The sequence below is a fragment of the Eumetopias jubatus genome, unplaced genomic scaffold (genome assembly GCF_037043125.1).
Source record: "Eumetopias jubatus isolate StellerSeaLion01/CBP00866 unplaced genomic scaffold, mEumJub1_p1.0 scaffold_16, whole genome shotgun sequence".
Classification (NCBI taxonomy): Eukaryota; Metazoa; Chordata; class Mammalia; order Carnivora; family Otariidae; genus Eumetopias; species Eumetopias jubatus.
The window spans coordinates 62,830,594-62,857,288 of NW_028274822.1; the positions used below are offsets into that span (position 1 = coordinate 62,830,594).

A 26,695-nucleotide genomic window follows, 5' to 3' on the forward strand; every position below is an offset into this window, starting at 1 on the left:
TGGGTGGGTCACCCTCCCCCGCCATGTTCTTGCTTTTTCTCTCAAATAAATACAATCTTAGAAAAGAAAAAAAAGGAAAAATTTCACATCTAGAAGAGTACAAAATGAAAGGTAGAAAGTTCCCTTACTAAAGAGCTAAAAATGCTTTTAATAGTTCTGATTTTAGATTTTAATTCTGCTAGTTGCTATTGTATTTTTATTTTTTTAAGGATTTTACTTTTAAGTAATCTCTACACCCAGCATGGGGCTTGAACCCACAGCTCCAAAATCAAGATTCGCATGCTCTCCCAACGGAGCCAGCCAGGCACCCCAGTTACTATTATATTTATAAATGATTTACTTATGCCTCTGGTTCTTGCTATGTTAGCTTTAAACAGTACCTATACTCACTATACAAAAGATGAATTTAGCACATTTACAAAGCTTTCCATTTCTCAAGGTATGACTAGATAGATATCTTTTTTTTTTTTTTAAGATTTTAAGGAATCTCCAAACCCAACGTGGAGGTCGAACTTACAACCCTGAGGTCAAGAGTCCCATGCTTTACCGTCTGAGCCAGCCAGATAGAGATATCTTATTTGTGGGAATGTTGATGATGGTTTTTTAGTTTTATTGGTAATTATCATAATTTCAAATGATATATCCATTTTTTAGATTAGATAGGAACTCACCTCTTTTTTTTTAAAAAGGAAATTAGCTTATTTTGCTTCTACTTCCCATTCACCTATTTTCTAATATTTTGTTACGTTGCTCTTAACTGGCAAGGGGACAACCGTGTATTTCACTCCTTGGGGAGATAAGGGATTGGTTTCCCACGAGCCTTTGATCACATTTTTGTCAACTGATAAATACTTAACCTTGTTTTATGAGTGTTTGTGTTTAAAGATACCTTATTTAGTATATGTTGCTGATTCATTAACATTGAACTCCGCCAACAGTGTTAAAACTCCTGCCTGAACAAAGCTTATCTAATAACAGTATTTTCTCCGTAAGGCACATCATAACCTTCTTGCTAAACTTAGAAACACTAGACTGCACTTCAATACCACATTTGGGGACCATTTTTTTTTTTTTTAAGATTTTATTTATTTATTTGACAGAGAGAGACACAGCGAGAGAGGGAACACAAGCAGGGGGAGTGGGAGAGGGAGAAGCAGGCTTCCCGTGGAGCGGGAAGCCTGATGCGGGGCTCGATCCTGGGACTCCGGGATCATGACCTGAGCTGAAGGCAGTCGCTTAACCAGCTGAGCCACCCAGGCGCCCCTGGGGACCATTTTAAACAGTGAAATCACTAACACAAAGCACAAAAATGCAAAAAGCAGGGTGGTAAATAGAGTGCAACACTTGTTATCAGTGTGAGAGCTCAAATAAGAAGGCAGAACCTCACCTTGTTTGACCTCAGCATGGAACCTGTGGGTCAGATGACTCATTTTTTGTAGAGCTGCTCCAGGCATGTTCATGAGTGACTGTGAAAGCCCCAAGTACTGGATTTTGGGGGTTACAAACAACTTTAAGTAAGCAGGCCAGTTTATAAATAAAGAACCTGCAAATGATGAGGATTGGCTGTATCTGCTTTCTCAGAGACACATTTGTATACCTTGGTCTTTATTCTCATCATGCATCTTGGTTTCCTTGTGTGTTAGTCTTTGCTATCTTTCTGTGGTTATAAATAAGAGAGTAGTGTTTATGGCTGGTAACCGGTATTGGTATTTTTTTCCTGTTAGGTGCTCTGTTTTCTTAGTAGTTCACTGTCTTACCTAGGGCTTGGCTGAGTTTCAACTGAGTAGGTGGAGTGTGTTGGCAGAATTTCCTTGTAGGGAGTATAAACCAAGGGAACTGGCAGGCTGGGGTACCCGTAAATTGCAGGAGGACTTGATTTTGGGGATGGAGCACCTTAATTTTTGTTTCCTCTTGTCCCTCTCTCTGCCAGTTGTAGAGTGCTAGTAAAGCTTTAGTAATAAAGAACTAAACCTTTTTTTTTTAAATTACTACATTCTGTTTTCAGCTTTATGAGGTTGGCAGATGACAAGGGGTCATGTTCATAGGGGTTATACAAGGGGTCATATTCATAGGGGTATTACTTAATCTGGATGAGGGAGGCAAAGGAAATCAATATTGAAATAATTAGGCATAGAAATAAAAATAATAATTTAACCTAGAGTTCACTTCAATAGAGTTCGTTCTCTAATAATTTATCTTTGCCTTTTTAAAAATGAAGTTGACCACAAATGAATCTAGAAAAGAGAATGATGTGTGGGGAGCATACCTTCTTGAGGGATGATCTTTTTCTACTTTTCTTCTTTCTATCAGGGTTTCTTCTTTTTGTACAAAACACTTAAAATCCTTTTTTTTTTTAAGATTTTATTTATTTATTTGACAGAGAGACAAGCGAGAGAGGGAATACAAGCAGGGGGAGTGGGAGAGGGAGAAACAGGGCTTCCTGCTGGGCAGGGGGCCTGATGCAGGGCTTGATCCCAGGACCCTGGGATCATGACCTGAACTGAAGGCAGATGCTTAACGACTGAGCCACCCAGGAGCCCCGCACTTAAAATCCCTTTGCCATGAATTGGTCACTGTAGGATTACTTTTTATTTCATAGTTAATGACCAAATTTTTCAGGAAGAAAAATTCTAAGACCTCTTGGCTGTTTGGTTTTTTTAAAATCTGAATGCTTGAAACCTTTTGGGAAAAGAGCTACTTTTTTTTTTTTTAAAGATTTTTTATTTATTTTAGAGAGAGTGTGCAAGAGATTGTGCACGAGCAGGGGGAGGGACAGGGAGAAGGAGAGAGAGAATCTCAAGCAGACTCTGATGAGTGCAGAGCCCAGCATGGGGGCTCCATCTCATGACCTGGGCCAAAATCATGAGTCGGTTGCTTAAACAACTGAGTTACCAGGTGCCTCAAGAACTACTGTCTATTAGCAAAAGGTTGGTATCATTTGTCCCCATGTTGAGCATTCTCAAGGACATACCCTCCCAAGGTGTGGCTGTTTCAGATGTATGGCAGGGATCTAGGCATGCTTATTTGTGGGTTGTAGAGCTACTTGATGCCAGGTTTTTCTAATTCTCTGAATTAGATGTTTATTAACTTGATAGTTAACGTAAAATAGTTTTTACTTTTCATTTCTAGCTCTCGTGCTCATTCCCCCATGATAGCTGTAGGAAGTGATGACAGTAGTCCAAATGCAATGGCCAAGGTTCAGATTTTCGAATATAATGAAAATACCAGGTTAGTACTGCTTTGGTTTTAATTATTGTTCCAAATAGCATTTAATTTTTAAAAATGTTATTTCTTTATTGATTCATTGAATTATGCATGATTCATTACACATTTACTAATTTCCTATGCTATGCCAAGTTCTGTGTGAGGCTCTGATAATATAAAATTAAATTGTGTAGAGGAGAAGATGACTGATTTTCTAGTATATACCATCTCGCTGGAAAAACAAACAAAAATAGTAAAAAGTGGTGATGAATTTTATAAACTGGGAGAATCAGGATGTTAAGGGTTTACTATACTTGGGTGGAGAGGGCCAGGAATTTTCACTCCAGACAAGACTTAGAGGATGAGTAAAGGTTAGCCAAAGAGGGCAAAACGTTCCAAATGGAGAAAACTACATATGATAGGGTAAGTGAACAAGAGAGAACCAATGTGTTTTTATTGTAGTTGAAATATAATAGGCAAAGAGAAGTGTGGTGAGAAATAAAGCTTAGATCTGTAAGACCTAGTGTTCCATGTTTAGATTTTATTTTATGGTTAATGTGAAGCCATTGAAAGATTTTTAAGTTGGGGAATGATAGGCTTGGATGGTAGTTCAACTCTTCCATAGGTATGGAAAGATTTTCGAAGGCAGCAGTCCAGGTGGGAGATTATAGTGGCTTTGGGATAGAGTAGTGGCAGTGGGGATGGAGAGAAGTGGTCAATTGGAGAATAATTTAAGAAATGGTATCAATAGGATCTGATGACTGAATGTAGAAGGTGAAGAATGGGAGAGAAGCTATTGAGATGATTTTCAAGGTTCTGGCTTAATAGTTCAATGGATGGAATGTAATTTCTTGAAATAAGGACATCTAGAAAGAAGACAGATTTGGGTAGAGTGTAGAAGCACATGATGGAAAATTTATGTTGGGTCATGTTGAGATACCTGCAACACCTCTGAGAGCTGTAAAGTGGTGTACTCAGAGTCTTATAGGAGAAAAGAGCAGCCATCAATTGATCAGGTAGGCTTCACATGTGCTAGACAACAATCTTGGGTCTAGGAGTCAGATATTGGGCAGGGCCAGAAGCAGAAGAGAAGAACTATAGTCGTCTCCCTTATTTGTAGGGGATATGTTCCAAGACCCCAGTGGCTGCCTGAAACCTAAAATAGTATCAAACTGTATATACTATATTTTTTTCTAAACATGCATACCTATGATAAAGTTTTAAGTTAGAGTATGAGATTAACAATAGTAGCTAGAAATAACAGAAGAATTGCACTAATACACTTTAAATAAAAGTTATATGAACTTTCTCAAAATATCTTATATTGTGTTGTACTCACCCTTCTTCCTGTGATGATGTGAGATGGTAAAATGCCTACGTGATGAGATGGAGTGAGGGAAGTGATGGAGGCATGTGACATAGTGTTAGGCTACTGCTGACCTTCTGACAATACATCAGGAGGATCATCTTCTGGATGGCAGTTTGATCGTGGGTAACAAACCGTGGGAAGTAAGACTGGCTAAGGGGGGACCACTGTATTTTAATTCCTTTGGGCTCTGCAATTCAGAATGTTTTTGAGGGGTTCTTAAACCAGCCCTCTAACTTCCCAGATTCTTGATTTCTTCAGAGAATCTCTGTACGCAGTGCTGTCTAGTAGAACTTGCTGTGCTGTTGGAAATGCCCTGTGCCTGTGCCAGCTAATGTAGTGGCCACCAGCCACATGCAGCTATGGAAGCTCAAAATGTGCTACTACAGCTGGACTGCATTTGTTCATTTTTATAAATTTAAATTTAAATTTTAGGCACTTGTGGCCAGTGGCTGCAATATTTGCCAGCATAGTTCTAGATTATAGGAACCTTCCTCTAGAACTTTTTGAGGTTTTTGTAACCTTTTAAGCTATTAAAACTATCTACAACATTAATAGCACTGTTTTTTTATAAACTTTTTTTTTAAGATTTTATTTTTTTTATTTGTCAGAGCACAAGCAGGAGGAGTGGTAGGCAGAGGGAGAAGCAGGCTCCCTGCAGAGTGGGGAGCCCAATGCAGGACTCAATCCCAGGACTCTGGGATCATGACCTGAGCTGAAGGCAACTGCTTAACCAACTGAGCTACCCAGGCATCCCTAAACTTTCTTTTTAAGATTTTGTTTATTTATTTATGAGAGGCAGAGGGAGAAGCAGGCTCCCATGGAGCAATGGAGCAGGGAGCCCAATATGGGACGCGATCCTAGGACCCTGGGATCATGACCTGAGCCGAAGGCAGACACTTAACCGACTAAGCCACCCGGGTGCCCTACAAACATTTTTTAAAAAGATTTATTTATTCGAGAGACAGCGTGCACATGCATGAGCAGGGGAGGGGCAGAGGAAGAGAATCTCAAGCAGACTCTGCTGATGCAGGGCTTGATCCCATGACACTGAGATCGTTACCTAAACCAAAACCAAGAGTTGGACGCTTAATGGACTGAGCCACCCAGGTGCCCCTAATAGCATATTTTAAAGAGGCTTCACAAAGAGTTAATATTGTTAAAGTAATTTTTTTCAACTTTAGCTGAACAGAATGAGTTTGGAGGCATATATCTAAAGTTTAAAAGGTGGACCATTTCTAAAACAGGAGAATGAAAAGTACTTCATAAATAATATTTGAGTAAAGGGATAAAGAACTTGCAGTTAGTTCTGGAAGAAAATACAGGGCAGGTAGAAAGTACCTAAAACTTAAGAGAATTCAGTGATAAAGATAATCCAAATGAGTCTCTTAGCTAGCAGAATAAATCTAGATTAGGAGCTGGATTCCCTGCATTATCTCCTATAACAAGGAACCTGACGGCAGAGCAGTTCTGGGGTTAGTTAAGCGGCTCACTTGGTACAGTGATGACATCTAAGGCCTTGGTATTTTCCTTTTTTTTTTTTTTGCTGTCATACTTAGTTGGTGACAGCTCCCTCTTAGATCACAAGAGCATTTCTAGGTTTTCACATGCAGATACAAAGAAAGGCATTTGCTTTCATGTCTCTTTATATTAGGGAGAGAGAAAATTTTCTGGAAGCATCTTAGCAGGTTTTTTCATTGGGTCCCACTGGCCAGAATTGGGTCACTTACCATGCTTTAGCTGCAAGGGAGTCAAATAGCAAGTGCCTGGTATTTTCTACATCTGACCAGAAAGTGGCATTGGGTAGGTAATGGTGTCTGTGTGTGTGAATGTGTGTGGAATTGACTTAGGAAGTTATCAGACCTTTTAAGTTCAGCCATTTTTGGATTTTTTTGGTCTGGTTCTTTGAAGTAAGAGTTGTTTGAAGGTTCTTACATAGATTGAACATGTTACATAGAGGATATGTGATAGTGGACTATGTAGAATCCAATGATGACTACCTAATTGATCTTCTGTAAGTATAACACCCTTTAGAACACAGGAGACATTTGTCAAATTAACCAGTATTGGATATTTTTATATATATATATTTAAAGATTTTATATATTTATTTGAGAGACAGAATGAGATAGAAAGCATGAGAGGGGGAGTCAGAGGGAGAAGCAGACTCTGTGCTGAGCAGGGAGCCTGATGTGGGACTCGATCCCAGGACTCCAGGATCATGACCTGAGCCGAAGGCAGTTGCTTAACCAACTGAGCCACCCAGGCCCCCTGGATATTTTTATTTCTGTTGGTGAATGAAAATACGAAAAAGACCGGTCTTCATAGTGATACAAGTGCCTGCCTTTATATAGGTTATAAGGCATTTTCACATATTTTATGAAATTCAGATTCTAAAAATCACCTTATGAATAGGGTAGGTAGCTTTTATATTGGCACCATTTTACAAATGAAGAAACAGATCAACAAAGTAAAATGACTTGTCTAAGATCAATCACAGAAGTCAGCACCACACAGTAGAAGCAGCAAGGCTGTGGATTAGATTACTTAGGGTGATCATATAGGGTGAGAAGAGGTCAAGGAGAGAACACTGAGGCATGTCCTTGCTTGGAGACATTTGAGAAAAACGTTAGGGTGAAAAGAAGGCCAAGCATGGAATGTTGGGAATACCACTATTTCAGAGGAGGGCAAGGTAGGTACCTCTCTCTAACTCCCTCTTTTACATACAGGGTTATGTGCTTCACTTCTGTCCCTGATATTCAATTGATGACATAGAAAAACATAATAGAAAACTCTTATCTGTTGACTCGTTCATTGTTTTCTTCTTTATTTGCAGATAGAGAAATAAAATTGTAGGGATGAAATAGATTTTGGTATAGCTTCCTTTATCCCCACTAAAAAAAATTCCATTCCTGCTGTTATCAGCTTCATTTTTCAATTTATACTCAAGTACTTAGGAAATTCAATTACTCTTTTCTTGAAATTAGATATTAATGGCTAATAAATCAAGATCTCATTCTAATTAAAGTTTTTGTTAAACTGTTCTAAGCTAAACTTATAAAATTAAAGAAAGAAACTGGGGGCTTTATTAGTTTACTAGGGTTGCTATAACAAATTACTACAAACTAATGGCTTAAAATAGAAATTTATTCTCACAGTTCGGAGGCTAGAAGTCTGAAATCAAGGTGTGGTCAGGGCCGTGCTTCTTCCACAATCCTTCCTAGTCTTCAGGCTTCTGGTGGCTTTGGGAGGTCCTTGGCATGTGACTGCGTAATTCCAGTCTTTCCCTCTGTCTTCACATACCTTCTTCTCTGTTTCTCCTTTTCTGTCTTTTATGAGAATGATCCAGGATGATTTTATCCTGAGATCCTTAATTATATATGCAAAGATCCTTTTTCTAAATTAGGTTACATTCAGTTTTGGGGGGTTAGGCCTTGCAGAGGTAAACACTGCTTCATTGTGAGCAATATGAAAAAAATTGAGGTACCTCAACAATATGGATTTTTTAAAATTTTCATTTCTGAAATTTTTAATCTAAATTGTTTTTTCATTAGGAAATACGCAAAAGCTGAAACCCTCATGACAGTCACAGATCCTGTACATGACATTGCCTTTGCTCCAAACTTGGGAAGATCTTTCCATATTCTAGCCATAGCAACCAAAGATGTGAGGATTTTTACATTAAAGCCTGTGAGGTGAGTTTTTGAAGCACTTACTAATTTAAAAATGCTCTAAACGCATGATTATTTTCATTTGTGGTGAAGAATGATGAGGCAACTGTGATCTGAAGAACGGATTCTTCATTGAACATTTTATCTATAAATTTATGAGTTTTGGGGTTGGGGAATTGAATAAAGACAGGAGACATGTTTTCTTAATGGCATTTTCTTTAGGCTGATAGGATGAATTGGATCCTCTGAATATAATTGGTACTCTATAAATGTTTGAACAAACGAGAGGTGGCAGTTTACTTAGGGACAGTTAAATTAGCACTGAGACATTCTTGTGAATAACCTATTCAAGCTTTAATTTTGGAATTGTGAGTTTCAGTTCTTTTCCTTTTTTCCTTCCTTTCCCCCTTCTATTCTTCCCTTTTAAAATTAATTTATGTATTTAATTTCTCAACCTTGTTTGGGGGAATACAGTCCTCTTTTTCTTTTCTTTTCTTTTTTTTTTTTTTTAGAGAGAGACTGGGTCAGGGGGCAGAGGAGGAGAGGGAGAGGGAGAGAGAGAATCTTAAGCAGGCTCCATACCCAGCTCAGAGTAGACACAGGGCTCGATCTTACAACCCTGAGATCGTGACTAGAGTTGGACGCTTAACTGACTGAGCCACCCAGGTGCCCCTGTTGTTCCTTTCTTCCATGAAATAATCACTGAATAATTTTTATGTGGTAGGATCATTCCAGGTGCTGGGGAGTCAAATGAATTTGACATGGCCCAGCTCTCAATGAGTTAAGGTGGGGGGGCGTGGGAAGGAAGGTGGTGGTTATGGATATGCACATTTTTATAAAATAATATGGTATGTGAGACCATTTGTATTTTTTAAATTAGAACTCTGTGTGTAAAATCTTTAATCAGCATTTCTCAGGAAGATTTTTTTTATTAATAGGAAAGAACTTACTTCTTCTGGTGGGCCCACAAAATTTGAAATCCATATAGTGGCTCAGTTTGATAATCATAATTCCCAGGTCTGGCGAGTGAGTTGGAATATAACAGGAACAGTGCTAGCATCTTCAGGAGATGATGGCTGTGTAAGATTGTGGAAAGGTAAGATTTTAATGAAGGAGTTGTTGCTCTGTGTTGCTATGTCAGAAATTTCACTTAGAAATGTAAATTCAGAAATATTTTGGAGAAAATTATCTTTCTACAGTTACTTTTATATTAATGTCTTAACATTAATTTGTGTTATTTTGAACCTCCATCAGTTTATCTAGTTCATGGCAGTTATGACTGATTGAATTGTTTCCATGTGGAGCAAAGCAATTTTTAAAACTAAAAGTAATTGTAACAGAATATGCCGTATCTCCAAAAGATCCCGTTTGCTATATGTGTAACTTGTGTGACTGCTCTACAAACTCAGGATAGGACCACAGACATCTCATATTAAATAATTGCTTTAGCCAACCAGCCCTTAATAGGAGAAAATCCAGTATCTTCCCTACTTCCTCTCTGCAACTCTCAGAAGTTGAATCTTATGGCCACTGATTCTGGAAGTTTCTTGTAAGTGTCATGCTGGCTGAGAATTCAGTCTAGTAACTTGATGCTGACTGTGGTTCCTGCAGCATGGTCTGCATTTTTCCATGGACGTTTATCCACTGGGCGGAGGTGTCCTTGGTCCTTGTACCACTCTGGTTGGTGGCATCCCATAGTTGGGATCCAGACTTACAACTTAGTTCGTGTACCCTGAGCAGTTACTGTTTCTCAAAATGCAGTTTGGCTGAGTCTTCTGTGGTCAATTTTAGCTGTGGTAGAACCAGCCCAGACCTCAATTTCCTCAGTGTCATTTGATATCAAGGGCTTTGCTTCCTTTTCATGCGCCTGGGCTTTAGTCAGGACCACCCAGTTCCACCCCAGCAGGCTCCCTAACTTGAGTTTCCTGGGCCCAGTGTCTCCAGTGATCTATTTGGCGTTCAAAGAATTAGGCCATGTTGGGTAGGCCTCTCAAACCCCAAAGGCTTATTACTTGCATCCACCTCTGAGGATGTTAGGTACCACACGACCTATACTTGCATAACTGAGAAGACAGCTCCATTGCCCTACATATACGTGTACCTGAAATTCATTATCATGAAGACAAAGAATTTATTTTGATACTAATGTTAATGTGGTAAATTAGAGAATCGTCTTTGTTAATAATTATCTTGTAAGAAAAGGGAATGGTAATTTATGTTTTTTAAATTAATTCTTGTAAAACTTTACAAAATTGTTAAAATTGAGATATATGTCTTTTGTTTTAAATATGTAACCTATATCTTGAGAGAAATGTAGTTGTCTTGTTTTTTTTAATTGTACTAAAGGACTTGACCACAAATTTGTGCCCTTGAGCATAGCTATTAGTCATGTTAATGTATTTGACCATTTTCTTTTCAGCTAATTATATGGACAATTGGAAGTGTACTGGTATTTTGAAAGGTAATGGGAGCCCTGTCAATGGGAATTCTCAGCAGGGAAACTCAAATCCTTCCCTAGGTTCAAATATCCCAAATCTTCAAAATTCATTAAACGGATCTTCTTCTGGCAGGTAGGCTGTTTTGTGGGAAAACTAGAAATTACCTCCTTTTTAAATCATTCTGGTAGCCATACTAAAGGTGTGTGATTTCATGGGTTTTAAGATTGAATGAAGAAATTCATACTTAAATATAGTAGAAAAAATTCACTTTGTTAGCACTGTATTTAGCTTACATGGTCATATTTATAGGTAGATTGTTAAGCCCTTAAACTAAATTATATTTTGAAATATAGTGGTCTGTCAGAAATATTTCTAACTTTAAGATTTTACTTTGCTTCTAAAGTGAGATGAAGAGGAAATCTGGGATAATGCTGAGGATTTTCGTCCTAGATGAGCATAAGTATGTTAGTGGTAGTAGTGCAGCCTTTGAATCAGGTCAAGCTGAAATTTTAAATAAACTGCATTAACTAAGGCTTTGTAGAAGAGAGTGAATTAGATGTGGTTTTTTTGTGTGTGTTTTAAAACTTTAATGGAGATTGTAAGAGGAAATGGTAAATTCTGATTTCTTGATTTTTAGAATTTTTAACATATTTTAGATTCTTGTTTATCTTAATAAACAATGTTTGATGTGATCTCAAGAGTCATCCTTTTGTTTTTATATTCAAATTTCAAATATGTGAATTTGTGAGATAAACTTAATATGCCTTTGTGAATAATTTGGAATGCAATTCAGGAAACTTCAAAGCACAGCCTTAACAAATTGTCCAGTGGTTATCCTGTTGTCATCTTAAATAACAGAATTCTGTTTAAAATTTCAACTATTTTTATATTGTTATATTTTTATATAAAAAAAGGTCCTGCTGTTTAATTTTGAGGTTTAAGTATTTGCATGAAAACAATTTCAGGTTACCACAGAAGATACCAGATTATAAAGACGATTTCATGAAACAGAGGCTACTACTGTTAATTAAAAAAAAAATCTGGCTTTTGGTTGCTGTCTTGTACTGCATATATTGTAAAGAGCTTTGAAGTTTTGATCTGTATTCTTATTGTGCCAATAACCATGTGTGTTAGATCTGTGATGCATTTTCCCTTCTCCATTTGTATTATGTCCTTTAACAGAAAGCACAGCTGAGTACCAGCTAACTGGAGTAACTTTGCTGTTTTGCTGCTTGTTGCATGCACACAGGAATGGAGAGCGAGCTCCTTTTCCCCTTCCCCAGCGCCGTTTGACCTCTCCCAAGATACACCAGCAGCCTGCTTACTACTAAACGCAATCCAAAAGGCCTTTAAAAATCCAGTGTATTTTTTTTTTGTACTAGCCAGTTTATTGACACTATTTGAAGCTTTTGAAATATAAATGGAGAGGCTTTTTGTTGAGACATTGTCACCAAAACAATTTTTTGAAATGTTCCTGAAATTAACATGGGTTTTAAAATTAAAAGGATTGTTACTATCCTTATAAGTAGTTGGGAGGAGGGAAAATATCACTTTATTCCATTTGGAGAACATAGGCTTATTTCTTTTGTTTTCTAAACAGTAAGCTAAAATGATGAATTTTTATAATTTTAATTTGAAAGTTGAATAAATATTTTTCATAAAGATTGTTTTGAGTGCTAATTTGTTTACCTTTTGTAGAATTGGTTTACACATATTATTTAGTGCAACTCTGTCATTTCTTTGTAATATTTAAAACATATTAGTAAAGGAGTGAGAGAAGTAGTAGTAAAATGAAAGTGGTTTGTACAGTTTGTGGCCAAATTAAATATTTGGTATTGCTTCATTTTATAATTTGGTAGTAAAATGAAGACATCTTTGTACATTTTCAATTCATATTCACTAAAGAGCTTAACGTTTCTAATATGTGCTTGTATATTTTTTTTATGGTATGATTCGATGGCTTAAGTTTTTCTTCAAAATTTGGAAACCTACTGTAAGAGGAGCAGTTAAAAATTTGCTAAAATTGTGCATGCACATTAACCTCTACATTCCAAGTCTCAGGAATTTAATTTAGTTGGCTGCCTCATTTAGTTCATATTCTCTAGAACTTTGACCTTAATGATAAAGCTGTAAGTCTTTGCTAAAATGCTTAAGTATTACGGGTAAGTTATAAAATGGCAGAAGAATAACAACAGGACATATTCTTTGAGCTCTTTTACTTAACAAAATTTTGTACTATTTAAGGTTTTTGCAGAAAAGCACCTAAGTATTTTCAAAGGTCATATTTCTTCAGAAGTATATTGCAGTAGCTGGCCATACTATAGGACAGTATATTTGGATTGGTTCTCAGTGTCATTGTATGCACTAAAAAAGTGTGCCTGCTGCTACTTCAAACGAAGCATTGCTTAAAATAAAGAAAAAGCTTATGAGATTTGTAAATATACAGGAAAGCATCAGATATGTTTCTGAAAGATTAGAAAATGTTTTAAATTATAAAATGTCTTTTTTTGTAACATTCATACTGATAATTTTTTTAACATTTTAAGTTTAACAGATTGTATTTCTTTCTTTCAAGTTTCTATACTTGCTTAAGCAAGTTTGATTTGAGTAAGGGTCTTGATTTTTGTGATTATGTTCTGTTAGTTTTGGCATGAATATACTAAAGCTTTTTTTTTCAGCATGTGTTTTCTCCTCTTTGGTTCTCTTTGTATTTACTACTTTTCTCTTTTTCTTCTGTTTTTTCTTTTTTTTTTTTCTGTTGTTTTTGTTTTGTTTTGGTGTTTTGTTCCTGTCTTCATTGTTTCAGGTATTTCTTTCCCCCTCTGGATTCCCCACGGGCTGGATCGAGATGGTCCAGTTATGCCCAGCTCCTTCCTCCTCCTCCTCCTCCTCTGGTAGAGCACTCTTGCGATGCTGACACTGCCAACCTCCAGTATCCTCACCCTCGCAGACGATCTCTCTCTCGGCCTCTTAATCCCTTACCTGAGAATGAAGGGGTTTAAAACACTGATTTAACACTTAAAGGCCTTATTCAAGTGCTTGTAAATGCTTTCATTCCTGGCTGCTTTTTGTTTTTCTTCATTTTCTTTTAGAAGATTTTTCTAATTTAGGGTCTGTCTTGCATGTATTACAACCAGAACACAGTGTTTGGAACCTAAATGTGTTTGTGCTTCTGCATCAAAGGAACATTTGCCTCACTGGTTGATAACCTTTGATGAAATGAGATAAGTACAAGTAACACGAACTGTGAGTTACAGTAGCTGATTTCAATTTCAAAGTGCCTATTCTATTAAGTTTTATTTTGAACTGTTACGATGTTAATTTTCTTATGGTTTGTCATTCTGGTTGATGTGAAAGGATTATCATAAAGTATACTTTGCCTTTGAGACATTAAGAAATGTTTTACATTTTACAGGCTAATGTTGCAACCAACTAGTTTGTAAAATAAATCATTCCTGTGTATAAAGCAGCAAAACATAATAATGGACTGTTGGGTCTTTTTTAAAAAAAAAAAAGAAATTGCCTTTTACTACTTGGAATTACTGTTTAAAGCTTTTGTAATTATTCTCCAAGTAGATTATTTAATAAAATATATTTTAAAAGATATGAATCTCTTGCCTTATGAAAACAGAATGTACAGCTGGCCCTTGAACAACATGGGTTTGAACTGCACTGGTCCACTTATACATAGGTTTTTTTTTTCCTCTTCAATAAATGCAGTATAGTACTGTAAATGTAGTTTCTCTTCCTTGTGATTTTCTTAATATTTTCTTTTCTCAAGCATACTTTATTGTAAGAAAACATTATATAGTTTGTATAACATGCAAAATAGGTGTTAATTGACTTTATGTTACTGGTAAAGCTTCTAGGCAACAGTAGGCTCTTAGTTAAGTGTTTTGGGAGTACAAGGTTAGACTCAAGATTTTCAGCTATGTGGGTTCATTGGCATCACCTAAGCCCTAGTTGTGCAAGGGTCAACTATATTCTATTTGATAGATGGTAAAGCTTCTATCTCTTTAAAATATTATGTTGCAAAAAAAAAAAAACCCAAACAATCAAAAAATTAGGAGATGAGCATGACATTTATTTAAAAGGTAGAAAGTCAGTATTTAGATTAACATCTACAACTGACAGATGTTGACTTCCAGTCTAATTACACATTATGTTATTTTTTCAATGATACTTTTAAAATTTGAAATCAGAATATAATTGACAATAATTATGGTGATTAAAACTATGAGACTAGTAAAATTCTTTTTAGTTCAGTTTTCTCAAGAATTGCCAAGGATTTAACTTTCTTTAGGACTAGAGAAGGTGTAATTTGAAAAGCATTTCATATGTGTCTCAGTTAATCGCTTGTAGTTACAATTGTTATAACCATGTAATTTGTAATCTAATTTTCAAAGATACCTTCCTATGTATAGTGTCATACCCTTGAAACTTCTTAACCTGCAAAGGATAAGGAGCTAATAGATTAATTTTTTTGAGATTAATTTTAACTTAAGGAACATTTGAGTTTTGTTGTGATTAATTAAAATGCTTTGTCTGTAAAGTTAGCATTTTAGCTTTTCAATTTATGAAGAAGAATCTTTTTCAAATAATTCTCAAAGGTCTTCCTTCTGGTAAAGGACTTGTTTGACACTTGTTGGCTTGTTTAGGTTCAAAGCAAGGGGTCTAACTTAAGGCTGAATCTAGCTCAGAATTAAAAATTCATGTCTTTGAGATTTCAATCATTATAGAGGTGCTTGGGGTTAGAATGGGATAATGAAATGAGACAGTCTCCAATTTAATGAATATCGAGCTTCTTCTATGTGCCAGATACTATGCTAAACATTCTGGGATATGTAAGAAGAAGAAAAAAAAGGTAGTCTTAGCACAGAAAGTCATTCTAGTGGGAGAAGACTTCTACAGAATTTACAAAAGGTAACCAGGATTCAGTTTCATAATAAAGGTTGAAACAGAAAGTGGTTTATTTGATCTGACCAGGTTTGGAAGCCGTGTGGGATTTCAACAGGTGGAGCTGAAGTGGAGGAGGGTAGGAGTTCCAAGGTGATGGCCCAGAGGTAAAAGAGGACAGAGGTGTGTTTAGGCAACAGGTAATAAGCATTAGTCTGATGTAAGAAGGTTCATTTGGGGAGCTGGTAGATTAATCTAGAATCAAACTTTGTGGTCACATTGTATGTGGCTTTGTGTATCTGTGGCTGAAGTTTGCCACTTAAAGCAGTTGGTAAAGGAGAACTGTGGGAGATGATTGCTTTTTCTTAACTGGATAGACATCACTTCTAATTCCCTGGGAGGCATCCCTAGCCCTGGGACTTCTGCAAGATCTACCCAGTGTCCTGGGTGATGAACATTAAGGAGGGCATGTATGTAGTGAACACTGGGTATTATATAAGACTGATGAATCACTGAACTCTCCCTCCAAAACTAATAATGCATTATGTTAATTAATTGAATTTAATTTGAACACAAAAAAAAGATCTACCCAATGTCTAAGGAGATTTAAAATTCACTGGGAGTTTTGTGCCTCCTTTTTATTTGACAAGTAAGTTTTGATAACAGCTAATATTTGTTGAGTACATCCATGTGTCCGTGCTCTTCTAGATACTTTATGTGGATTAATCCTCACAACAAACCTCTGAGGCAGGTGCTCTAAGTACGCCATTTTACACGTGAGGAAATTGGCAGGTTAAAGCTGTTTGCCCAAGGCTGCACAGCTAGGAAGTGAGAGCCAAGATTGAGATTTTGGCAGGCTGGCATCAGTCTGTGCTCTCCTGCTTGCAGATACTTTGGATCCTTGTCATGAGAGTTCCACTTGGTTGCGGGGTGTTGTGAGGAGAGCTTTGGCCACTTGATTTTTATGGAGGAAGGACATTTATTGAGTTGGGTATAAGGATATAGGGTGAATGAATACATTCCAGCAGTTCATCTCCAATGTATGCTCATGGTGTAGACAGAGTAGTTAAGATACTTTGTGAAACAGGATTGCTCATTACACTCAAATAGCATCCTTTTAGTTCTAAAGCTAGTAGGTTTATTTTTATGGGTTCAGAAAACCTTGAGATTTTCTCCACTTATCTTTGTTCATTGAGTGTGGACAAAGGTAGAATAGGGGTAATTACAGTTTGCAAATGCCAAAGCTGGAGGGTTTCAAGAAAAAATGCCAAGAGAATTGTAGAGACATCAACCGAGTTTGACAGGAGGCTAGTCCTGATAAAATAAGTGTTAAAATAGTACTCAGGACCAAACCAGATAATCATAGGATGAATAACGACAAGGTGTAAAAGTGGAGGTGGTTAAGGGTAGGAGAAACAGAATGGTCTTAAGGTGACAGAATCAAGGAAGGGTGAATTGGTTTTGGTTTTGGGTGGAAAGATGCAGCATTTCTAAAGGCAGGAACCAGTAGAGAAGGTATCCAGGAATCATAGTTGAGCAGTATTTTAGAGGACATAGAAAAGTGATCAAATAAACATGTCATTCCCCAACAGGCTAAAATTAGGAATAGGGACTGTTAAACTCAACTTTTTCATTTTCTCTATTCCCAAGTGTGCTGTTGCATCTTAAACATTTTGTTTAAGTAACTTGCATGAATTAAGTTAACTTTGGAAAAGAGGACTCTTTCTCAGACTGTATGGAAGAAATTTTGAGATAAAGGAAAGTGAGAGGCACGAAATTGAATTACCTCTGGTGTCAGTAAAGTAGTTAAAGCACCGTGCTAAGCAGATGTCAGTGGTGGTATTTGTGGCCTAAGGAGAACAGGAAAACGTGGGGAGTAATTAGGGATGAATTATGTCTCACCTTTTTCCACCCCCGACCAGCCTTACTCCGTCACAGAGAGGCGATTAGGAGTAGAGAACTATCATGAATCTTGGATCCTGAGATCCAAGATTTCCTAATTGAACCTTTATTGCAGTGTATAACATAATGCAAATTGTGACACATTTCAGCGTCTGCCAAGCAGTGGTAGAAAAGTTTCTGCATCTGCTCTTGTAAAGACAAAGTGACAAACAGTACTAAACTCAGGGTAGTATCAGATGACTTGTTCACCGGAAATATTGTTGTATAAGGTGAGTGACGATGTTTTGGGGTTCCAGACTGAATACGGTAAGCAGTTTTTTTTTTCCAGTTGGCCAAGACTTTCATCGCGTTACCCGTTCGGTTCAGCTTTAGAGGGAAGGATATTCGCAGTGCACCCAACCCTTCCCAATACTGAGCTCCTCCTCCGGACCTGCGGAGCGCGGTTTGCTCGCTTCAAATTCAGGGACTAACCGTCCTCGCCCAATCATCGGCCTCCTGCCCGCCCCGTCCCTTGTCGCTGTCCAATCCAAGGCCAGCTCCGAGTCCCCGCCCTGTTGTTCGTGCCGCGAACGGACGTAAACCCCAGGGGCGCGCTGTACGGCCAGTCCGGTGGCCGCGGGTGTGGGGGGCGCCTTGCGCACGCGCATTTGCAGAGCCACCGGGACGCCCCCTCCCTTGGACCTTTCTGACGAACTCTCGGCGCCCGCAGCTGGAGTCGCGGGCTTGGTGAGGAGGGGCTTTCCTGTGTCTTGACCGCGGTTCGGCAGGGGGCAAGCGAACCCGCTTTCAGCAGGCTTTTCGGCTGTCGGGAGGATTGGGCAGTAGCGATTGGGCCGGGGTCGGGCGCAGGGCGCAGGCTCCGGGCCGGGGGCTGCGGGGCGCTGCCTATGGTCCGACGGCCTTGCTGCGTTCGACCCTTCGTACTCAGCCCGACCGTCACGCAGAATTCCGCTCAGTGAGTTCAGTTGGGCGCCTCTGAGAGATTGACTTTTAAAAAAAACAGGTTTTGATTTTGGGGATCACATCCTGGTATCCCCCCACTCTCTTCCACTTGGTGACTTCTTGGGACCAGCGCACTCTGCGCTTTGGTTTGGAGTTTCTTGTTGCAAAGCGCTCTTGATCGGGTGTTTGCTTCATGTGTGTTGTGATAGGCTGTTGTTTCTCCTTTTTGTCCAAAACTGACCCGCGAAGTAACGTTGTTAACTAAATACAGAGGGGTCTGCTAGTGTCACCCGGTTATTCACTTTTTGTTTTGGTTTCTGCTAGGCCGCGTTCACATTTACTCCCAGTACCTTTCTTACATTCCTTACATCTGATTTCTTTATGGGAAACAAAACAAAAAAAACCATGAATGAAGACAATGTTTAATATCATTACACTTTTGATTTCTCTTAATTACAGACTTTGTTTTGTAAAACATGAGGTCCCTTTCGAAGCAGTCGTTTGGAGAACAGATGTTTTTATGAAAGTATTTCCGTTTGCTGTTAGCATATTGAGGTCATTCGACTGGAATTTTTACTGCTCCAAAATCAGTTTTTTCAACGAATTTCAGTTTTGTGATCAAAGTTTACGGTAAGCTTTGAAAAGTAATGTATTAAATGCCTACCTAATTACAGATTTTTCTTAGAACACCAAAAGTAAATGATGAATGTTAGGGAAGCTTGACAGCGTATGCTTTTGAATGTGTATGTGTAGACTTCCAATTAATGACTACAGTAAATGATATTTTTATATATCCAGAAATATAATTAAAGCAGTTAAATACTGGTAAGTTCAAATGTGAAAATTTGAGGTTACTGCTTTAAGGAAGTAAGAGAGATCCCAAAGATGGCTACTTAGTTCAGACACAGTAAAAGAAAAGGAAATGTTTAGGTGATAGAGGAGGGGTGGGTGGGCTATGCAATATTTAGGGAATTTTTCCTAGGAATGTGGTATGTCCATGGATGGTTTAAACAAGTGTAATCCTTTTGGAAACGATAGATCAGGTATTGGATTACATCTCCAGGGATCTTCCACTGGCTTGTATTACCACTGCGCCCATAGCCAAGCTCCATCCCAGGACTTAACACTGTCATAATTAATAGGGGTCATAATTGATTATAATTGATGAGGGTCATCCGCTCCGTGAAGGGGAGCTGCTTTATATTTGCATTTCCAATGATAAGTAGAGTGTGTTTCATGGTTTGCCCTTGGTAATGATTGTTGCATGAATGATATTTGCTTAATATCTGAATTTTCTTGGATTTGACTCTAGGGATAAATCCTTAAAGAATTTGGGATATATTTTAATGTGGTTTACATGTCTGTAAACGAATGAATAAACTTAGTGATTGGAGGTGGGAAGGCTACTTGGAAGACTTATGTAATGGTTTAGATTAACGTGATAGGGTGTTGGGAATATAGAAGTGAATCTCAGTTCCAGAGATCTGTTTGGAGTTAGAGGCATTAGAATTTGATAACTGAGAAAACAAGAGAAATGGTGCCAAGTGTCTGGCTTGTATAGCAAGAGAATAGGGATAACACAGGTCAAACTAAAGGTAATAGAATGGGTAGAGAAAAGATAATAAGTTTGGTTTTGTATTTGTTAACTTTGCACCACTTGAGAGAGTGTTAGGGGGTGAACCATTTGGAAATGGGAATCTAGAGTTCAGGACAGAGGTATGAGCTGAAGTGATTTGAAAATGAGGAAGATGGCATTAGTGCAAAGGGAAGACTACTCTGGGGCAGGCTTGCCTGGCTCTGAATCCTCTGCTCCCACTTGTGCTGTGTGGCCTGGAAAATTCTCATTATTACCTCTCTTGGCCTCAGTTCCTTCAATAGTAGGGATAGTGGCTACCTTGCAGATTTGATGCAGGGATTAGAGAAGTGTATATAAAATACTTAGTGTATTACTTGAAAATAGAGTAGACACCATATATCAGCTAGATAGCGAGGGAGTACAGATTATTTCTTTCAACCTGTTTTTTTGTTCAATTCGTATTTCCAGCCCTGTATCAATTACTGGGACTGTATGGGTGAACAAGATTGAAATGTCCCCAAGATACTGATATTCTAAAGTCAAAGATGGTGGGGCCTCTGGGGTGGCTCAGTCGGTTAAGTGTCTGCCTCTTGATCTCAGCTCAGATACTGATCTCAGGGTCATGAGTTCAAGCCCTACATTGGGCTCCACACTGGGCATGGAGCCTACTTAAAAAAAAGAGAGCGAGAGAAATAAAGTCATTAATGTTTCCTTAAAAAAGTTAAAAAGTCAAAGATGTTAAAGATGTTGTTCTTCACTTCTTTCATAAATATTTCATAAATATGTGTTAGGCATTATTATAGGTGTTGGATAAGAGTGATGGACAGATTGGCAAGGCCTGTGTTCTCAGGGAGCAATCTTTTTAGTGGGGGAAGAAAAATACACAAATAGTGTATTTTATACACAAATAGTGATAAGTGCTGGAAGAAATTAAAACAGTTGTGAGACTGTGGGGCTACATTTGATCAATGATGAGGAATCACCTCTCTTACAAGGTGACATTTAAATTAAGGTGGATGCTAGGAAGGAGCTAGCTGGTACAGAGATTTAGCTGAGTACTCTAGGCCCCCAAGGTAGGGATGGGGCTTGGATGTTACAGAAACAGAGACTCACCTGTGTATGGTGAGTCATGAGCCTCAGGGGTGGAGGATGGGGTGGCTCCCTGAAGTTTTCAATAAGGGCATGGTACCTGGTTTGTATTTAATGGTCCATATTTAACTGTAGGGTGGCAAGAATAGAAGCATGGAGACTGGTTGGGAGGCTTTTCAGTACGGTAGGATGGTGGTAGCAGACATAGAAAGGTGTGGAATGATTTAGGGTATGTTTGGGATATAGACCTGTTTTGCCCTTGGGAATGGGCTCCACCAATAGATCTATTTTATTTGGCAACAGTGTTTCTTACTGAATTGGAATGTGTTCACCTTGGGGTCTGTAACTTCTAGTTGATCTCAGCTTACAGTCCTATTGTCTGACAATATTAGTGCCTAAAAGCATTTGACTTTGAGATCCCTACCTAAGAGTGTAAGATGTACATTGCATGACAGAAGATCTGGGATCAGAATCCTGGGTATCCCTACCATGTAAGGAATAGATAGAGGAAGAAGATGTCATGTGAGCTATAGAAGTTATGATTTGGAGTCTTCTAAGACACTTGGCTGTGAAGGGGAGGTAAGAAGGTGGTGGCGGGAAGCGCACATGAAGGATGGGAACAGGTTTCCTACCTCCTCCATCCTAATATGGGATCGTTTTGAACATGTTTATAGAAATCAAGAAAAGCAAATAGAAATAGAAAAGAAAGGAAAATGCTGGGACATGATCTGAGAGAAGGGTGCTTGTATGATAGTTGGTGTTAAATTTGCTATGTGTTGACATAGTTTGAAGACATTCATTTTTTGAACAAATTTATTGAGGATCTACTCTGGGCAAGGCACTGCTTTAGGTAAAAATTCAGGGGTAAAATAGGCCAAGTCGCTGCCCTCATGGAACTTACATTCTAATATGGAGAAAAAATAGTTAAATAGGTGAATTATATAGCATGCTGGATAGTGGTCAGCACCACAGAAAAAAGAAAGAAGGGCAAGGAAATGGGAGTTGATGAGGAAAGTTGGTGAGGGAGACCAGACAGATAAGTGGACTTTTACCAAAAACCTGAAAAAAGTGGAAAAGTAAGATGTGAGGTTATCTGGGGCATCAGTGTGCTGGACAGAGGTTAGAGCCAGGGCACAGTCCCTGAGCCCGGAGCCCTGGCAGGTTGTGGGGACAGCAGAGAGGTTAGGATGGTGAGGATGGAGCAAGCAAAGGAGAAGAGTAGTAGAGAGTGAGAGCAGATTATTCAGCCCCTTGTTGGCCATTTTAAGTATTAACTTTTAGTCTGAATGAGATGGGAAACCAGTGGAGGGTTTTGCACTAAGGAGTGACAATATTTGACTTAAGAGGGATAATTTCAACGTGTGGAGAATAGGCTAGGGGAGGAAGAGTGGAAGTGTGGAGATAGTTGAAAGTATCTTGTAGTGAGTATCCAGGCAGGAGGTGGTGGTGGCTTGACCAAGGTGATAGCAGTGGAAGTAGTGAGAAAATGACAGGTTCTGGTTATGTTGTTAGGTAAAGACTTTGGGATTTGCCTAGGGATTGCTTTTAAGGTGTGTGTGTGTGTGTGTGTGTGTATGTTGGGGGTGGTGGTGAGTAATCACTGAGGTTTTTGGTTTGAGCAGCTAGAGAATGGAGTTGTCATTTTCTCTGTGGGGAAGACTGAAAAGCAGGCTTTCTTGAGGGGGTTGGAAGGTGATGGAATCAAAATTCAGGTTTAGGTGCCTGTTAGATAAACTCAGTGGAAATGTCTAGTAGGTAGTTGCATATCTGAGGTTCAGGGGAAAGGCCCAGGCTGGAGATTTAAATTTCATATTGTATTTAAAACTCTGAAACTGAGGGCAATCACCCAAAGAGAGTGGGTAGGTGGAAGGGGTCCAGGAGCAAGCCCTGATGCCTTCACAGTATGGAGGTCCAGGAGATAAGGAGGAACCAGCCAAGGAGAAGGAAAAGAAGCAGCTGGTGAGGTTGGAGAACCGAGACAGCTGTGTCTTGGAAACCAGTGAAGAAAATTGACTGTGGGCCTATGGGGTTTGGCAACAGGGAGCTCAGTGGTGATTGACAAGTGTTTTGATGGGGTGGTGGGTTAAGAGCCAGCTTAGCGTGGGTCCAGGAGATGACAGGAGTGGAATCACATGCCAGTAGTGATTCCTTTTGGAGGAGTGTGTGGTAAAGGGAGGGCAGATAGAAGTGGTACAGCTACAGGGGGACAACAGGGTATGAGATAGGGGAAGACTTTTTTGAAAGATGAGGAACTAACAGCATGCTGGTGGGAACGGCTGCCCAGAGAAGATTTGACGACGGTTAGGGGGAGGGCAGTTGCTGGAGTGGTTGTCACTGCATTAGTGACAGGGGTGGGATCAAGTGCAGGTAGAGAGGTGAGCTTCCCACAGGAGCCTGGATACTTCACAGTGAAATAAGTTTTATAGCTCTCTAAAGGTCTTAAACATTTTCTACTTTATAGAGTAATTAAGTTAGCCCATTCCCCCTAAAACCTATACTTGAGTGCATTTATCATTGGCCCCAGCATAGTCCATCATTGTCCTCTATCTCACCAGTTGTGGTAGCTCTTTCAATATCCTGTCAGGTGTTAAGCCCTCTCCCTTCCTCTGCCAAGATCAGTCCTTCCCGGGAATGCAGAATACTGTCCATACTTCCTAATACACCTTTTAAGGCTTTTAGAATCAGACTCCATGGTTTCATTCACCATCTTTTTTTGTACACCCATTGCCAAAACACACTGAAGCACTTGGCTATTGCCACCACACACTTAGTACTTAGAGCGGATTTTGGAGTCAGACCTGGGTTTGAATTTTATTAATTGTGCAACCCTGGGTAAATTTAGCTAATTTAGTCTCAGTTTGTTTCTTCATAAAATGGGATGAATGAGTTAAGGTCGTGGGTATGCAGTAAATCTTACTTCTCATTCTCCTTTGCTCATGTTTATTTGTCGTCTTTAAGAGCCCACTCATGTCATACTTGGCCTGTAAAAGTTCTACTCCTTTTTCAAGGCACAGGGCCAGTACTTTCTCATTTATTGAGCCTTTCATGATTTAATTTTTTTTTACTGAATGACATATAGCCCTTACCTGATAAACACTGAAATAATTTTGAGATTCATCTCCTAAGTACTGTAACCAGGGTTAAATAGAACCAGTGGCCAATGTGGGCTGGAAGGTCTCTCAGTAATACAGATTCTGTGCCAGTTTTTTCCAGAGTTAGTCCTTTGAGTACCACTTTCACCATTTTTGCCTTGTCCATGTGCCGGCTGTACTTGATTTAACTTAAATTTTTCCTTCAGTGGACTTCCTTTTTAAACTAACATTTACTCATCTTTAAGAATAATTTCTGAAATCAGGGGCTCGATTTTGCTGGGTTAATTTTTTTTTTCCTAGTCCATGTTAGAATGAGCACCTAACCAGTAGACTTTTAAGTACATCCTGAGATCATCTGTATATTCCTTCAGTGTCGGGTCTTTGCTTCTTTATTAGATAAGTGTGGCAATTGATAATCTTTGCTATAGTAAACCAAGAGTAAATTAAGCTGCGTTGTATTTTGTTATTATGTTAATTATAAAAAGGAAGTTTGACATTTGTAGTCTCAGCTGTGAAGTAGCAAAGTATTCTGAGAATTACTTTACTTCCAAATGCTTGTTGATTTTATCCCCTTTGTGCTGTTCCAAGAAAATGATTGTTCCCTAAGATTTATCAGTTTTCTAAGATTTATGAGACTTTTAATCACTTGAGAAGGTTTTATAGTAATACTTGATTTTTAAAAAAAACTTATCGTTGCAGTGAGATGGAAGATTTCCGAGGAATAGCTGAAGAGTCATTTCCAGGTTTTTTAACCAATTCATTACTTGGTAATAGTGAGATTTTGGAAAATGTCACTCTTTCTTCAAATCTTGGCTTGCCTGTTGCTGTTTCAACACTTGCTAGAAATAGATCCAGTGCTGACAACAGGTAAGAACTGTTAGAACACATGATTTTTTTGTAAGGTCTAGAAAGCCTGCAATACCTTCATACTTCTGTCAAAATTTCTCAGCCAAGGGGCACCTGGGTGGCTCAGTCGGTTAAGCGTCGCAACTCTTGGTTTCGGCTCAGGTCATGATCTCAGATCCTGGAATCGAGCCCTGAGTTGGGCTCCATGCCCTGTAGGGAGTTGGCTTGGGGATTCTCTCCCTCTACCCCTCACCTGTACACTTGGCGTGGGGACATGTCCGTGCTCTCTCTCTCTCTCTCTCTCTTTCTCTCTCAAATAAATAAAAAAATATATTTAAAAATTTCTCAGCCAAGCTTGAGCTTTTGTTTTATATGTATTTATATATGTAATATGATATGTATGTTATGTATAAATATGTGATATATGTGTACGTGTGTTATATATATTTATAAATAATTGTTATAAAAATTTACGTATTTCCCTATTCCATTGCCTTAATCAGTAGTGGGTAGGTGGATTTGGAACTGAGTACCAGTGACCTTTTGGTCTACTAATTGTTTTCAGCCTTATTGGCAGCTAGTAATTTGAATTGTATCTCCATATGTGATGTGTACAGTTCATCCATCTTGTATGATGTGTAAAGTTTGCCCATACTTAAATATCTACTCTCCTGTCCTCCCAACTGAACATTTGGTAAGAAGCATTATCTTTACCTTTGGAATGAAGGGGTTAACTCTAAAAACTTTTAGCTTTAAGATTTCTGTTACTCTGTTTAATACATACACACCTCATTCCTGATACATAGGTTTTCAGTGCTTTTCACATTAAAATGGTTTTGAACATTGGGGGCCCTATTTGTTTTTATCTCCTAGCAGTTGGTTTTATAGTCATGTGGCCCTAATGTCATGGTGAATTTTAAATATGCATAATTTAACTATTAACAAAATGAATTTTTTTATGTAGGTATTCTGATATCCAGGCATCTTACTTAGTAGAAGGGAAGTTTTCAGTTCCATCTGAATCATCTCCCAGTAGCCAGAGTGAAGCTGACCCAAGAGAGAAGTTGCAACTTAGCTTCCAGGATGATGAGTAAGTTCATACCTACATTTTGTTTTTGCCATGTTAAAAGCAGGTCTCACTCAGTCTTGTGGAAAATGAAAGAGTGACTGTGTCTCTGAATAATTCTGAGAATCTTTTTAAAAGAGTTTTCTTTATATGTTTTTAATCACAACCATTTTTAGTGCTTTCAGAATACCTTTTCTCATTCCAAAAGTAACATAAACTCATTTTAAAAAAAGTAGAAAATACAGAAAAATTATAAGGAAGATAATAAGTCTGTAGTCTTATTAACTAGAGAATAGTCATTGGGGCACCTGGCTGGCTCAGTCGGTAGAGCATGCGACCCTTGATCTCAGGGTTTTAAGGTTGAGCCCCACAGTGGGTGTAGAGATTACTTAAAAATTACTCATAAAAATAAGATGTTAAAAAAAATAAGAGAATAGTTATTATTTATAGTCTTCCAGACTGCTTTTTTAATTTTTTTTAAAGATTGTCTTTATTTATTTGAGAGAGAGAGCAGGGGGTGGAGCAGAGGGACAAGCAGACTCTCTGCTGAGTGCCAAGACTGACATGGGCCTTGATCCCAGGACCCTGAGATCATGACCTGAGCCGG

The 26,695-nt window shown here is 38.5% G+C and overlaps 1 protein-coding gene across 5 annotated transcripts in view; it reads left to right on the forward strand.

The window, feature by feature from the left end:
* LOC114198079 (nucleoporin SEH1) overlaps nucleotides 1-26,695 on the forward strand; it is a 175,495-nt gene that overhangs the window by 13,526 nt on the left and 135,274 nt on the right. For 3 of the 5 annotated variants that reach the window (XM_028089353.2, XM_028089356.2, XM_088019611.1), the window contains exons 1-4: nucleotides 18,095-18,203; nucleotides 18,879-19,049; nucleotides 24,876-25,043; nucleotides 25,987-26,112. In XM_028089353.2, the coding sequence (XP_027945154.1) occupies nucleotides 18,940-19,049; nucleotides 24,876-25,043; nucleotides 25,987-26,112 (404 nt within the window). In that variant the 5' untranslated portion in view covers nucleotides 18,095-18,203; nucleotides 18,879-18,939. Of the gene's footprint in view, nucleotides 1-3,129; nucleotides 3,229-8,124; nucleotides 8,266-9,179; nucleotides 9,338-10,660; nucleotides 10,812-13,485; nucleotides 14,418-18,094; nucleotides 18,204-18,878; nucleotides 19,050-24,875; nucleotides 25,044-25,986; nucleotides 26,113-26,695 lie in introns of those variants that run through there. The other 2 variants (XM_088019612.1, XM_028089348.2) reach the window with 2 other exon arrangements.